Genomic DNA, 14008 nt, shown 5'->3' with positions numbered 1-14008 from the left:
TCTGAACCTCTTTCTTTCTAACTATTTAGCTGGATATATTTGATTGAAGCCTATAGTTTCATATACCAATACTTTTCATGTTTTAATTTACATTAATCTTTTCTCAGTGTGAAATGACCTAAAATATTTGTTATTATAATATTTATTCTAATGTTCAAATTTGAATTTTGATTTGGTGCTTTTTATCAAAGTAACTTTTCAATTACTAATTTAATATTTCTGTTATAATTGGATGGCGTTGAAGGGTCAACGGAGAGGTAGATGCAGGCCGGAAAAATATTTGAAGAGGTGATTATGCAAAATATGGTGTTGTTCTAGCTTATTGAGGACATGACTATGAATATAAAGTTGTGGAGGTTAAGAATATAAAGATAAAAGGGTTAGGCAGCCGAGTGTTGTCCTTGTTTGCAACAGTAACTTTGATACACCACTTCGTATCTTTCATGTATTTTCGTATCCCTACAGATCTGTTACTACTTGTTGTTGTCTTTTGTTTCGATTTTCTAATTGTATTATCTAGTGCTAGTTTTGTATTTTCGCTTCGGTTGTCAGATCAGTTTGCTAGTTATTGTCCCTCCCTTTTTTCCTTCTTAAGTCGAAGGTTTACCGGAAACAGCATTTCTGCATTCTTAAAGGCAGGGGTAAGGTCTGCGTACACTCTACCCTCCTAGATCCCACTTGTGAGACTACACTGTGTTTGTTATTATAATATTTTAGTTATAATCATTAATAATGTGATATTAAAAGGCAAATTCAGACCTTAAAGCTTGTTTCACCAAAACAGTGTAATATAAAATATGATAAATGAAATAGTATTGTAAAAAAGACAAAAAAATCTCATATGAAAAAATAAAAAGGGCAATTTGGGAAAATAATAGGAGGTTACGAACTCAAGGATTCAAAGTCCAACCAAAGTAAAGTGGGGACTCCAGCTGTTGTCATTTGGCATTTTTCTTCCTACCCAGCGCTTGACTGACCAATCATTCATCAAATCAAACCCCTCTTAAATACTCTCCAAAACCCAAAATTAAGTTGAATTTAGTGGTTGTAGTAGTTTAGAACAAAAAATCAAAACTAAGTAAATAAAAACACCCTTCTTTTTCCATTTCTTGGTCTCTACATTTTTTCAGTGTCACTTTTCTACTTGTCATCACATCCTCATACTACTGCATTTTCTAGAAGGTTTTGCTTATATAGTTCCCTTGAGATTTTCTTGGAATATCCTATCAACCCCAGATCAGATTTTTGCAAATTTAGCCATTTTAGATTCTTAGGCAGTTGTCAGCAATTAAAACTGACTTCTTAGTAGAGTAAAGAAAAAAAAATTACGGCATAGAAATCTGATCTTTAGTAAGGTTCAAGTGATTTTGGATAAATGAAATGCATTTCTGTTGTTAAGGCCAGATTTTGATTGCATACAAATCTGATCTTTAGTGGGTTTTAAGTGATTTTGGATAAGTGAAATGCAAATCTGTCGTTAAGGCTAGATTTTGATTGCATAAATATCTGATCTCTAGTGTGTTTTAAGTCATTTTGGGTAAATGAAATGCAAATCTGTTGTTAAGGCCAGATTTTGATTGCATAAAAATCTTATCTTTAGTGGGGTTTTATGGGTTCTTGTTTCAGTATTGAAGAAGATGAATCAGAACTGCACCAACATAACAAGCCAGGTTTCTTTTTTTTTTTCCTCATTATTTTTATTTGGGGTTATTTTTATAGTTTTGTTATTTGTCTTGATACTTTGTAACAGAAATTTAAAAGTTTTCAGTGACCAAACAGATGTGTCTGATAGTCCATTTATTAACATCAATTCTTGTGCATTGACTTTATTTTGTCATTCTGATCTGTTTTTCTTGTGATGTTACTCTTGGAATTTTTGAGGTATAGTCAAGTTACAATTATTAGTGTTACCAATGCTGCTAATCCCAAGTTAGTTAAGGCTCTCTATTGCCAATTATGGAAGTTAGCAGTCTGATTGGAATTTAGATGTAAGTTATTATTCGGGAATAGCTGTTTGGACTCTAAATTTGCCATGTCATTGCCACTTTGCTTGAATCAAAATTGACCTAATTCATTGATTAGGGGAATTGCTTTGACCTTTGAGATATTAGACTTTGTGCCGATTTTAAGCGTAAAACGGTCCGTTTACCAAGTTGTCGTTTTATCTTAGACAGTAAGAACTATCGGCTAAACGGAATCTCTTCAAGATCACTGCAATGATGTGATGCATAGTCTATTACTTGATGTAAAGACAAGACTTTTACTGCTTTTGTAACATGGGATCTCCTAAAATGCAAAGTATAAGAGTAATATTACTACTATATCTTATCTTAAAGAGAATCAAATGTGAACATGATAATTGAGGAATTCTGTTTTTTCTTCCTTTTCTTTTACTTCCAGTTGGCCATGGTGTTGGTGCATATCCTACCAAGTCAAATCCTGTAATTCCGCAGAGTACTAATCGTGATGCTAAAGACACTGAAAAGACAAGCAGCATTGTGGTAATACCCAAAAATCTCAAGGACCTGCGGCAAAATCCAGGGAGTAGTGATCTTGATATCTTCACATATGAAGAGATGAAGTTGTCTACTAAGCACTTTCGACCAGATAAGGTTCTTGGAGAGGGTGGATTCGGCATTGTGTACAAAGGAGTTATTGACGAACAGGTCAGGCCAGGGTACAAGACCACATACGTTGCCATTAAGGAGCTTGATCCGGAAGGTCTTCAGGGCGACAGAGAGTGGCTGGTAGGGGTTCAACTTATTTGCTATTAAACACCAAATACTTGTTGCTGTCTCTGTGAAATTGAACCGTGGTATTCTGAGTGTCATTAGATTAGTAAAGGATCTTCGTGATATCTTCTGAAACAATAAACAGATCAGTTTTGCATCAACTTTACAGAATTTTGAGGTTACTGATACTACCAAAATGAGGTTTTGGCTTAAAGATTGGAAAATATTGCTATTGTCTATATTATTTACAGTCTTTTGGTATCCCTTTGTTTAGTTTGATGCGTAGTTGAAATAGTCATTCACCTCTCTTTTTCCGCACCAATCTTGCTCCTCTGAATCTCTGATGCATCCTGCCTAAAAAGCAAATAAGGGAAGGTAGCATAAGGTGAAAGAGAAGTATATACATAGTTCTATGGAACACACAATTGCCTGATATATCTCCATAAACTAGATGGTTTCGCCAATTTGGGACAGGTTCTACACATTTTTATTTTGAAGCTTAATAGTAACTTGATTGTGGGCATGTGGCCTTTAATTGTGCTATGAGTTATAATTTCATGCTGTTGCTTCAGTTTTTTAGGTGCAATTGTGTCGTCTAATCCAGAGAGATTATGTACACAAGTCTCCTAAATGACATGATCTATCCATGTAATCTTACTAAGAATGAAGATTCGCAACTTGTTTGAAAATGCGTAAAATGTATGTTGGCTTCACGGACATTCTCTAAACCGTTGAACAATAAAAGAAACTTGTCATATTTTGGACAAAGCAACTTAGCTGAGTTCAAAATTGCCCTCTTGCCTTTCTTTTTCTCCAATATCCAATATTAAGAGGTCAGTTCTCCGGTTTCTTATTTTAAATTATAAGCAGTAACATCATTTTGGTTCATTTGTTTTGTTTTCTCCCATGGTTTCTGGTACTTCTTGTCTTCCTGTAAATTCTTTTCTCCAATTTTCTTTCTCTGTTTCACTTGTCACTTATTCATGTGTTAATCGCTTTCGTCTATTTGTCTAACTACTCAAACAATGGACAACTTTTTTCTGTTTCCTGTGTGATATAATGACCAAATATTTTTTTGTCAATGGACTCTTAGATGTCAATTAATATATCTTACATCTCAACTGCATACAAATTAATAGTGACATGCGTTTGGGAGAATGCAACACACAGTGTAAAGAAGATATTTGCTAAGTGTATATTTTGGTCTGCTGTTCAATGGCATGTGCGTCGCTTATTTAACTCATTTACATGCAGGCAGAGGTGAACTACTTGGGGCAGCTTCGACATCCAAATTTGGTGAAGCTGATTGGATACTGCTGCGAGGATTACCATAGACTATTAGTTTATGAATATATGGCATCTGGCAGCCTGGAAAAGCACCTTTTTCCAAGTGAGTACTCAGTACCCATGTCGCTCCATGTTGATGAAGGCTAAAGAATTGTCTTTCTTGTTTCCCGATCCTTATTTAACGGATCAGTATTATCGAGTTGTTTGTTCTCTTTGGAAATTTCCTCTTCCTCTCTTCAATCATGTCTTGTGCTGTAGGAGTCTGTGCTACTCTAACGTGGTTAAGAAGAATGAGAATTGCTTTGGATGCTGCTAAAGGGCTTGCTTTTCTTCATGGAGCTGAAAGGCCTATAATATATAGGGACTTCAAGACGTCAAACATTTTGTTGGATGCGGTGAGTTGTCTTTTTCATGATGTACTTTTCTTTCAAAATCCCTTCTGGTTGGTTTTGTTGTTTGTGTTTGTGGTGTGGTATTGGCTACTTACTGAGAAGAAGTACGGGTGAAACTAAAAGTGCTATCCAATCTTTGCCTTTATTAACATTTTGATTTGATGCAGGAGTTTAATGCAAAGCTTTCTGACTTTGGACTTGCAAAAGATGGGCCTATGGGAGATCAAACACATGTATCAACTCGTGTAATGGGCACTTATGGCTATGCTGCTCCAGAGTATGTCATGACCGGTAAGTCTTATGGTTGCTTGTTGCAAAAACCAGGCAAGCATAAAACAAAAGCTAATGAGATAGCTGTTTGTTTTATGCGGCCGCTTATTTCTTTCAGTAGGTAAAGCACCTTCTGTGCCTAGCAAAGAACGATGGTTAGACACCTATTTTGCCCAAATCCTCTTCAACCTTTATAAATGAGTGATTTGACGTTTTGCCTATATTTGTGAACACATATAGCATCGATATCTAGTCCATCTGCCTTACACAGCTGTTTACAGAAACTGCATTTGAAGACCCAAGTATTGAAATTCTTCAACATAACTCATAGCATCTTCCTGATCTTCTTTCTGCAGCCAACGACCAACATGTTATACGCCTTATGGCTTATGCCTTTCTGTAATTGTCCTCACTTTTGCTTATGGCTTGTGATTATTCTGTGTATTGTTGTTGAACTAAGATGCGCAATTGCATTATTCAGGACATCTAACAGCCAGAAGTGATGTTTATGGTTTTGGCGTTGTTTTGCTTGAAATGCTCATTGGAAGGAGAGCAATGGACAAAAGTAAACCTAGCCGGGAACATAACCTTGTAGAGTTTGCTCGACCTCTCTTGAATCATAGCAAGAAGCTTTTCAGGATAATGGACCCTAGACTTGAAGGTCAATACTCTTCTAAAACTGCATTAAAAGTTGCCAATCTAACCTATCAATGCCTAAGCCAAAACCCTAAAGGGAGGCCTGTCATGAGTCAAGTCGTTGAAATACTTGAAGCGCTTCAACCACAAGATAAAGGTGAAGAAGCAATTCTTACGAGTGGAAGTGGTGGTGTCACCTTGTATGAAGCTAAAGCAAACCCACTCAAATGTGAAAGTGAAAGAGAAGCTGATGCAGCACAGAGGAGTAAACAAACAAATGGAAGAAGCAAGAGCGAGATACCAAAGGAGTGTGACCTTTATAGCCCTTCTCCTGATCTTGTGCTCGATGTGGGATCAGTTTCTTCAAGAAGTTGAAGCTACCAAGCAAAGCTTAGATGAATCTTGTGTTGTACCAAATGCATCTTTATTAATTCGCATTACATATCTTTTCTCTTAGCATTCCTTCATTGGAGGAATTAGCTATACTTGGAAGACACTTTGTATGTCATTCCGCGTCTATTTTATTATGCTGTATTGAGGAAATTGCCTTAGCTTTGAGACATTTGGTAATATTAGGGAAATAATAAGGTCCCTCCGAAGGAGGGGTCTGGCATCAAGCATCATTTGGACCAAATATATTGCTAAGACCCTAAGTTTTGGAATTCCTTCTTTTGAATGGAGTCTCTATAGGGAAGCAAACAAAGTTGTCTGAGGAATTTGTTTTTGGTGTTACTGAGTAAAGCATGACATGGTCGTAACCTCCAACCCAACCAAATACTAATAAATTAGCATATCAAGTCGGATTTTTGGTTTTGGTACAGATTTCATTCGAAGAAGCTCGGATCCTCAATGTACCAGGTTGAACAATCAAATCAAGTGACTTATTAATCTTGTGTTATCATATGATTATTTATAATTCTATCAACCAAAATCTATCTGGTTCGGATCCTAACCTGACTCGAACTGATAGAAATTGTTTCAAGTTTTGATCCAGTTCCATTCTAGCAATAAACCTCCTTTTGTCCCTTATTCATTTCACTAGACCAAGGATAGTAATTATAACTGCAAAGTCCTAACCAAAAGGAGCTTCTTATAATTTTTTCTTTGCTGCTAACATGAGATTGGAGAAGGAAACTCATGAAATAACTGTTCCATTTCAACTGTACAATGTCAGCTAATGAATGGTTGACATCAATGGCTGATGTCTGATCAATGCTTAAACAGCTTTTTCAAGTAAGCTTAGAAATGAACAAAAGGAGATCACAGATTCACGAACCAGTTTTGATGCTAGAAACTTGAATCTTTCATTCTACAGCCATACTTAAAATTTTGAAAAGTTTTAAAGGAAGAAAAGAGCAAGTCTTTCCAAGCATCAAGATTCATTCCCTCCACAAATCCGTTCTCTTCTGCTTTGGTATATAAGCTTGCTTCCAAATTCAAGCAGACAGAATATCTGGAACTTTTTTGGCATGTTATGGCGCATTTTTTCCTGCAATGAGAAACAAATGATGTTAGAGTGAAGACACCTCTATGAAGAAGGAAAAGAAGCAGAAGCAACAAGAGGTTCTCTCCCTGATCAACTTTACAATTGCTAACACACTAATTCAGGTAAATGAATAAACACAAGCTTTTGCATTGCAGTGTCATATGTAGGGCCTTGTCAACGGCAAAATCATATTGTCCTTCCATTCTCAAGAAACTTAAAACACAGGAGTTTCAAATAGGGCACCATCACGGAATGAGACTTGCTACACTATGCTACAAACTTGGGTTCACCACTTCTCCTGTTTTTGAGAGACCAAAAACAGAAGAGTGAAACCTATCATCAACTGAACTTCCTTCCCCACATGACCACTCTCTCCTATCCTAAGGGTTGCAGGTTCTGCGATCAACTCGTTAAGTTCTATTTTCATAATATGTATCACATGCCACAATACCAGGACTTAAAACGTAACTAACATTATGCACGTCGCTTCATCATGCAAGGATCTATAACAATAAAGAAAGGATCTTTCTGACAAACAAAATCTCATATGTACAGACACACACACACACACACACATATATATATATGTTGTTATATTCTGCCCGTGTTGAACAAGAGTTGCAGCAGGTATAAGTAATTGATCATTCAACAAAGTAAGCTTCTGACTGGAGACAAATTTAAATTAGAAAAAGGACTTTTCTTACCCCAAATCTGGTTTAAAGTCATTGCCAATTGCATCAAAGATTTTCTCTCTGCCGGGGTAGAATATCCACCCTTTATTGCATCCTGAAATGCAGAAAGAAATTCCCGCCTTGCTTTTGAAGAAAGGGCAATGCAATCTGGTCCATGGACGGAACTCAAGTCCACCACCTAAGCTTCAGAAAAAGTATATCATGAGGCAAAAATCCCGATATATTTCAAAAAGGATTTGTTTATGAGCCAACCCCGACTAGCTTGGGATTGAAGCGTAGTTATTTTTACTCGTTCATGAGAGAAATACATCATTATGTTAGAAGTAATCAGACTAACAGGTTTTACCATGGGTACACTCAGAATTGTTGCAAGTTGCAGAACGAAAAGGCAGTGGACATGTCATCTAAGTCGCGTAAGATATAAAAGTAAGATGAGCAGAAACGTATGGAATAAAACGGAAGCACAGATTTGGCAGAAAACATAAATAAGGCAGAAGAAGGGAAAGTAATTTGACACAGTATTCAAACCCTACTTACGACCAAAAAACTTGTCTACTGAGAAGCAACTCTGAGTTGAACCTTTTTTCCTGATTAAGAATTGTTTGTGCATTTAAAGTTTCAAGAACACGGATAAAGTTAGTTTAAAGATTTTGATAACCACAAGATGCACTTGCCTTTTGCAGCCAGGGAATTATGTTATTCACATATGTTTGTTCACAGAAGTACGATGCCAAAGTGGCCAAAAGATCACTTGCGGTCTTCTGCGATAAATTCTCCAGAACCGGACCTGTTGTATCAATAAGTTCAAACAAAACAAGTTCATCACCAGAATAAAGGGCTTCCACATAAGCAGAGTCTACATCCCCTTCCAACAGATGTTCTTTAACAACTCTCCAGAGGTTGTTCTTGACATCTACGTGGTGTTGTTTAGCATTAGTTATAGAAATACTGCTGAAGACATCATTGTTTCTCCTCAATTGACCTCCATGAGTTCCCTGTCCACTATTTTTGTGAACTCCCTTTCCAACAGGATATCCACCTTGTTTTGCAGCAGGATCAGTCCACATGTCTAGATTTTGTGTTCTAAAACTGCTCGATCTACTCTTCACAAGTGTCCTTTCCTCTTGAACATCCATGCCTTTGGTGGGCAGTAGCGGAGACTTCCTATGAGGTATATCGACAGATGGCCTTGGGGTGTATGTGGAGAGTCTTGGAGAAGCAACAGAAGGACTTCTTTTCATAAATTTTGTTGTCAATGGATCAGGACATCTCCCTCCATAAGAAAGTTCACTGGCCATTCTATCAACCATGCCTTCAAGACCGGCCACCTTCATTTGCATCATTGACAGGTTATCCACTATGTTGGTTGTGAACTCCTGAAAATATCAGTTACAACAGGGGGACAGTCAAGTAATAGTAAGTATTTCAAATGCTAACTCGAAAGAATAAGGTGACTATGAACAAACAAAACTGAGTTTCAGAGGAAAGGGAAAGAAATAAACAGAAATAATTGAACAGTGGCATGCAGGTGACTGAACTGCGGCCTTGCTATAATCGGATATCATCTGTGAGCTCAAGTTTTTTCTTTACAAAGCAAAGATGGATTTGAGGAAAGAACAAAAGAAAAACCTCAACTATAATCACTTATATGAAATTTACTGTAGAATAAAAAAAATTATTTCTCAGACTGATGAAGTCTTTGAGCAGAAAGGATCTGGCATATCAATGGTAAAGGAGATCACAATGTGGTGATGAAGCTCAAGTGCTCAACACATATCTGTTTAATACCTATTTTAAAAAAAGCACCTCTATCTGTTTAATAAGAGAGAAATCCCACTAAGTTCCGACCACTGGCATGCCCAAGAAGCCAATGCTTAAGCTTCTCAGACCACAGCTATTTTAATTTTTATGTATTATCAATTCCTCCATTTATTAATTTTCAAATGAAGTTAAAAGATTTTTAGTTCAGATTTAGTATATCCACACCATTCTTCAACAAATGTTTTGTTTCACGTATTATCTAAGCAGTACACCATAATACATAATCTTAGTCATAAGTTAACTCTAGTGAGAAGATATATTAGCCACAATAACTGTTAGGTCATATTTATTGCTCCAATATCTATAGGAAATGTCATACTTTAAAAATAGATACACACAGACCTCTTTGTTTGTCTTAGCATTTCTGTTGTCAACTGAACATGTTTTTTGGACAATGCACCAACTGAACATGTTATACATCATTTAAAGAAACTTAATAAGATACAAGCATAATGCATATACTGAAACTTTTGCTCTACCTTTATAAGTGGGTATTTGAGAGGACATTTTCTAGGAAGTTTAGTTCTTGGCTTACTTTACACATTACAGATTAATACTACAAGAGCATGCGATGTGCCTTCCACAAATTGGCATGACACAGAAAGGTTGGTTCCTGTAATATGCATTGGTTGATCCAGACTAACACAAAAGAAATGTAAAATTGATTACCTTTAGTAAATCCAGTAAATTGGATTGCTTATTCTCAATATCCAAGAGTTGCTTTCGGACAGATAACATTTCTTTTGCTATATGAGAACAACAGCCATGCAATTTTTGAGAACTCAATTCAGTAGTTGTTGAATCTAAGCTTCTTCGGTCCTGTGTTCCACCAAAATATCGTTGTTCCTCAATACTGATTTCTTCAACTACAGAACGCTGACTTGTTCCCAATAGTGTACCCAAACTGGCCTCATCAATTATCTGGTGAGAACCCATGACTTCTTTGCGTTGAAAGTTATCAGGAAACAGATTTGACCCAGAAGAGCACTCCTGTTTGTCATCTATGTGCACATATTCATATTCAATATCATGAGAACTTCTAGTCTCAGCACTTTTTTCAACTGCCTTCATAACAGAACTACCCTCTGATTCTTCATCCCTAACTTCTGGCATAAAGATCTTACGGGTTGTCGGAACTGCTACCTCCACATGCCACTCATTAGTTCCGCAGTGCTGAGGCTTTTCGACATGGTTATGGCCTGCTTTTCTCAAAGAAAGGGGAAGCTTGTTTCTAGTCGAGTCACAACCAAATTTCTTAGGTGTGGCATCCTTCAGTGTTGTCTCACTGGCACTTGTTATATCACCATAATCATCTTTATACCGATTTTCTGCAAAATACAAGCTATTATTACACAGGTCACCAAAAACAAATATTAAGGAAGTCAATTTTCAAAATTACTGATGTAAATAACATGTAACTGGTAAACACGCCGGTAATATGGCCAGCCCAACAAGGACAGAAGCAAGACTGAGCTGAAACTAGATCGACACTTGGGCTTAAAAGCCATGGGCCCAAGAACCATCTCAATTTAACAAATAACATAGCTCAAGCACTAGAGCACTCAAATCGGTAACTTTAACTGCTTAGTTGTGAGACAAATCAACTAGGTTATCAGGGCATCACAAAGCATCATAGTAAGATGAGTGAAATCTGCACCAACTGAAAGAAATATCACATCAGAGAGCACAAAACATCATACCTTTTATCGAAGAGCCTGCTTCAGAAGGTTCAGATGTACCAGGGCCGGGAAGCCTTTTCCACAGATGTAAAGCTTGCAATGCGGAGTCCCTGACTGGCTTCACCTGAACAGAGCACATAAGGTTTAATAATTTCAGATTTCATATTAGGCAACCACAATATAGAATCATACCACATGGTTCAGTTATGCATTCTGACTGCATCACCTACCTTATCAAATCGACAGGATTCGAGGCTACGGATGCTGGAGGACTTGAAAGCACTGAACAATGCTCCACCAGTTGAAGCAATGTCCCCTAATGCGGCACATGCAGCTTTTCTTGTTGCCCAATCACTGTTCTTGAGTACTTCTTGAATGCTAGCCATTGCAATTGATAAAGCACTATGTGTATTGGCACCACCAGCCTGAATTAGAAAAAATTGTGAAAATTTATCATCTTTGTCGGAAATATAAATCACCCTTAGCTTGCAAAACATAACTAGAAATTTTAATTAGGTTATACTGCTGAGATTAATACCCAAAGGCCATTTCCTTGTAAGGCGCCAAGTATACGCAGACATATGCTGCACAAGTGCGAACTCGATAGGATCTTACACTATGGTGTAAACTGGAACGTTCTTATCCTTCAAGTCGAGCATTGACATGACTAGTACGTATGCGTGACAGAAAATTTCAAAGATTCAGAGAAGTTTACACAAGATAGACCAACCTGAATAATGCTTCTATTCAATTCAATAACAGCTGGCTTTGCCATGAAGTGTGGATTCTTAAGCAACTTCACAGTTTTAGCCAGCATCTTCTGCAAAATGGCAGCTGGGGGGTTCTGAATACTGTCTATGACCCGAGCCAAACACAGCGCTGAACCAGTTTGCACCTGCTTATTTTGTTCTCCTAAGGATTCAAAAATAGGTCTCACTAGCACCACAAAAACTCCATCATTGTCATCGTCACCTGCAACACTGCTCATTTTAGAAGCCAAAATTCCAACAGTATCTACACAAGCATCTCTTACAACAGTATCCGAATCCTTGAGACGCTTTACAATGCTGGATACCATCTTCCCAAGATGTGGAACAACAGTGCTATCATGGAAATTGGCTAGCATGCCCATCAACCGGATAGATTCCTTACGAACAGCACTTTTCTGCTCCGAATCAGTATCTAATATACAGGATAGAAATGGAGCAACTCCATCTGGGGTTAAGCATTCAATTATTTTCTCTAGCTCTTCAACTCCAAGTCGGTAAGTATCCCTATCTGCAAGCTTGTTCAGCGCAAGAACCACACGTTGTTTAAGCTCGAAAACAACCTGTTGGCTGTTCACCCTGCTGGGACCTCTTCCTTTCACCATATTCACATGTGTCTTCATCTCTATTTGCCTGCTCATTCACCTCTCCAAGAGTGGAATTCCAGCATTTCAAAATTGTAACCCATGATTTGGCCCTTCAATATTCAAATAATAGCTTGTTAAAAAACATTCAAGCTTTTCTCTCTTGCTAAACAATAAACAGCTACACCAATTTTCTTGGGTCAAAGTCATTTTCATTCTCAAAAAATTTCTTGGGTCAAAGTTTAGTACTATGATCAACAATGTCGTAGAGACAAGCAGGCAGCCACCAATGTTTCTCCCCACCTCAAGCCCCCAACAACCACCTCACCCAGTAGACCATAAGATAAAAATGAACAACTGTATTTAAGATTATATGTAACTGCAGACCCTTCCACTTTGCTTTACACTAAAAAAAACAACTAAAATGATTGACAAGATCACACAAATGACTGAACTTGAGCGCCTTTTGCAGAATATATAATGCGAACACTCTATAAGATAAGATTATCCAAGAGTGGAGTGTGCACTAGTAGTTCATGAAGTGAGATTAAAAAACCATGGGATGCCAAGGTTCAAATCTCAGCAGATGCAGAAAATGCTAGGTGATTTCTTTCCATCTGAATAAACTTTTGGTAGGTAGAGTTACCCAACATTTCTGTTGGTATTGAGAAGGCGAGAGCAAGCTGAGCATTAACTACCACATTAATAAATAAAAAAATAAATCAAAAGAGTCCCCATTGTCACAGCAACTAAACATAAACTACAGCAACCAAAAGCAAAAATGAAGTACAGAAAGATGGTTATAGAGCTAATAGATTGAGGGAACTTACAAAAGAAGTAGAGCATCTTCAGTCCTCACCAAGTACCAAATGTTCAAAAGCAGAGGGAAAAAATCTAACTCGTAAAGCTAGGGTCCCTGAAAATAAAAACAACTGTCTCTCAGTTGACAACATTAAAGTTCAACATTAAAAATGTTTAGTACTACAACGAAAATCATCATTTAAAGTTCAAATTTTAAATAATAGTAGTAATAAATAATACTCCAACTACTAGTGAAATGGCAAAACGTGATATAATGGAGGATATTAGAAAGAAAAAAAAGCTGATGGACTCAGGGCTGGATGCAATTATAGATTACTGATTTATCTGAACCCAGTAGTTTTTACTGGAAACATAACCTTATGCGTAAAAATTTACTAAAATTTTAATAAAATAGATATGGACTCATAACGTTAATAAATATAATAAATTCGATTCTAAGATTCTCTCAGCCATTAGAGCTTAAATTCTGAATTCTTACGGTGATGAGTAAAAATTTACCTTGTAATTGCTGCAGCTAAAGTAGGAACCTGCCAATTAAAGCTGTAAAAATTGTTCCCTGCATGTGCACTGTTGAAACATTGGGAATAAATTAATTGAACACTACTAGATGTATAATTTAATATTTGAAATTTACAAATCTCGGTGATAGAGAAAGTGTAAAAAAAGAACCCGTACAAACAGAGTGAGAATGCGAAACTCTGAAAAGTATGTCAGAGAGACGCCGGAAGTTGGAGAACACGCGCGGCGGAGAGCGACGGTGGGGTTTAATCGAGTGGCTTTTTAAGTTTTCGCGCTTTGGCTTTGGTTTTCGAATTTAGGGGGAGCGTTTTAAGAGATGGG

General features: G+C 37.1%; 2 protein-coding genes across 2 annotated transcripts; one reads left to right on the top strand and one right to left on the bottom strand.

The window, feature by feature from the left end:
• Positions 1-999: 999 nt before the first annotated feature.
• On the top strand, positions 1000-5951 carry LOC104234411 (probable serine/threonine-protein kinase PBL17). The gene is made up of 6 exons (XM_009787975.2): positions 1000-1670; positions 2401-2747; positions 3987-4122; positions 4278-4414; positions 4579-4702; positions 5163-5951. The coding sequence occupies exons 1-6, from the start codon at positions 1610-1612 to the stop codon at positions 5690-5692; spliced, it is 1335 nt and encodes a 444-aa protein (XP_009786277.1). The 5' UTR covers positions 1000-1609; the 3' UTR covers positions 5693-5951.
• A 501-nt stretch (positions 5952-6452) lies between these two features.
• On the bottom strand, positions 6453-14008 carry LOC104234410 (TORTIFOLIA1-like protein 2). The gene is made up of 10 exons (XM_009787973.2): positions 13844-14008; positions 13667-13735; positions 13177-13262; positions 11726-12459; positions 11226-11420; positions 11017-11119; positions 9986-10644; positions 8170-8871; positions 7508-7673; positions 6453-6806 (listed from the first exon to the last, which is right to left on the bottom strand). Exons 4-10 carry the CDS (start codon positions 12401-12403, stop codon positions 6790-6792), a joined length of 2520 nt encoding a protein of 839 aa, XP_009786275.1. The 5' UTR covers positions 12404-12459; positions 13177-13262; positions 13667-13735; positions 13844-14008; the 3' UTR covers positions 6453-6789.

This window comes from Nicotiana sylvestris, chromosome 7, assembly GCF_000393655.2.
Source record: "Nicotiana sylvestris chromosome 7, ASM39365v2, whole genome shotgun sequence".
Lineage (NCBI taxonomy): Eukaryota > Viridiplantae > Streptophyta > Magnoliopsida > Solanales > Solanaceae > Nicotiana > Nicotiana sylvestris.
Note: the sequence above shows the minus strand (reverse complement) of the source record. Positions and strands in the feature narration are given on the sequence as shown.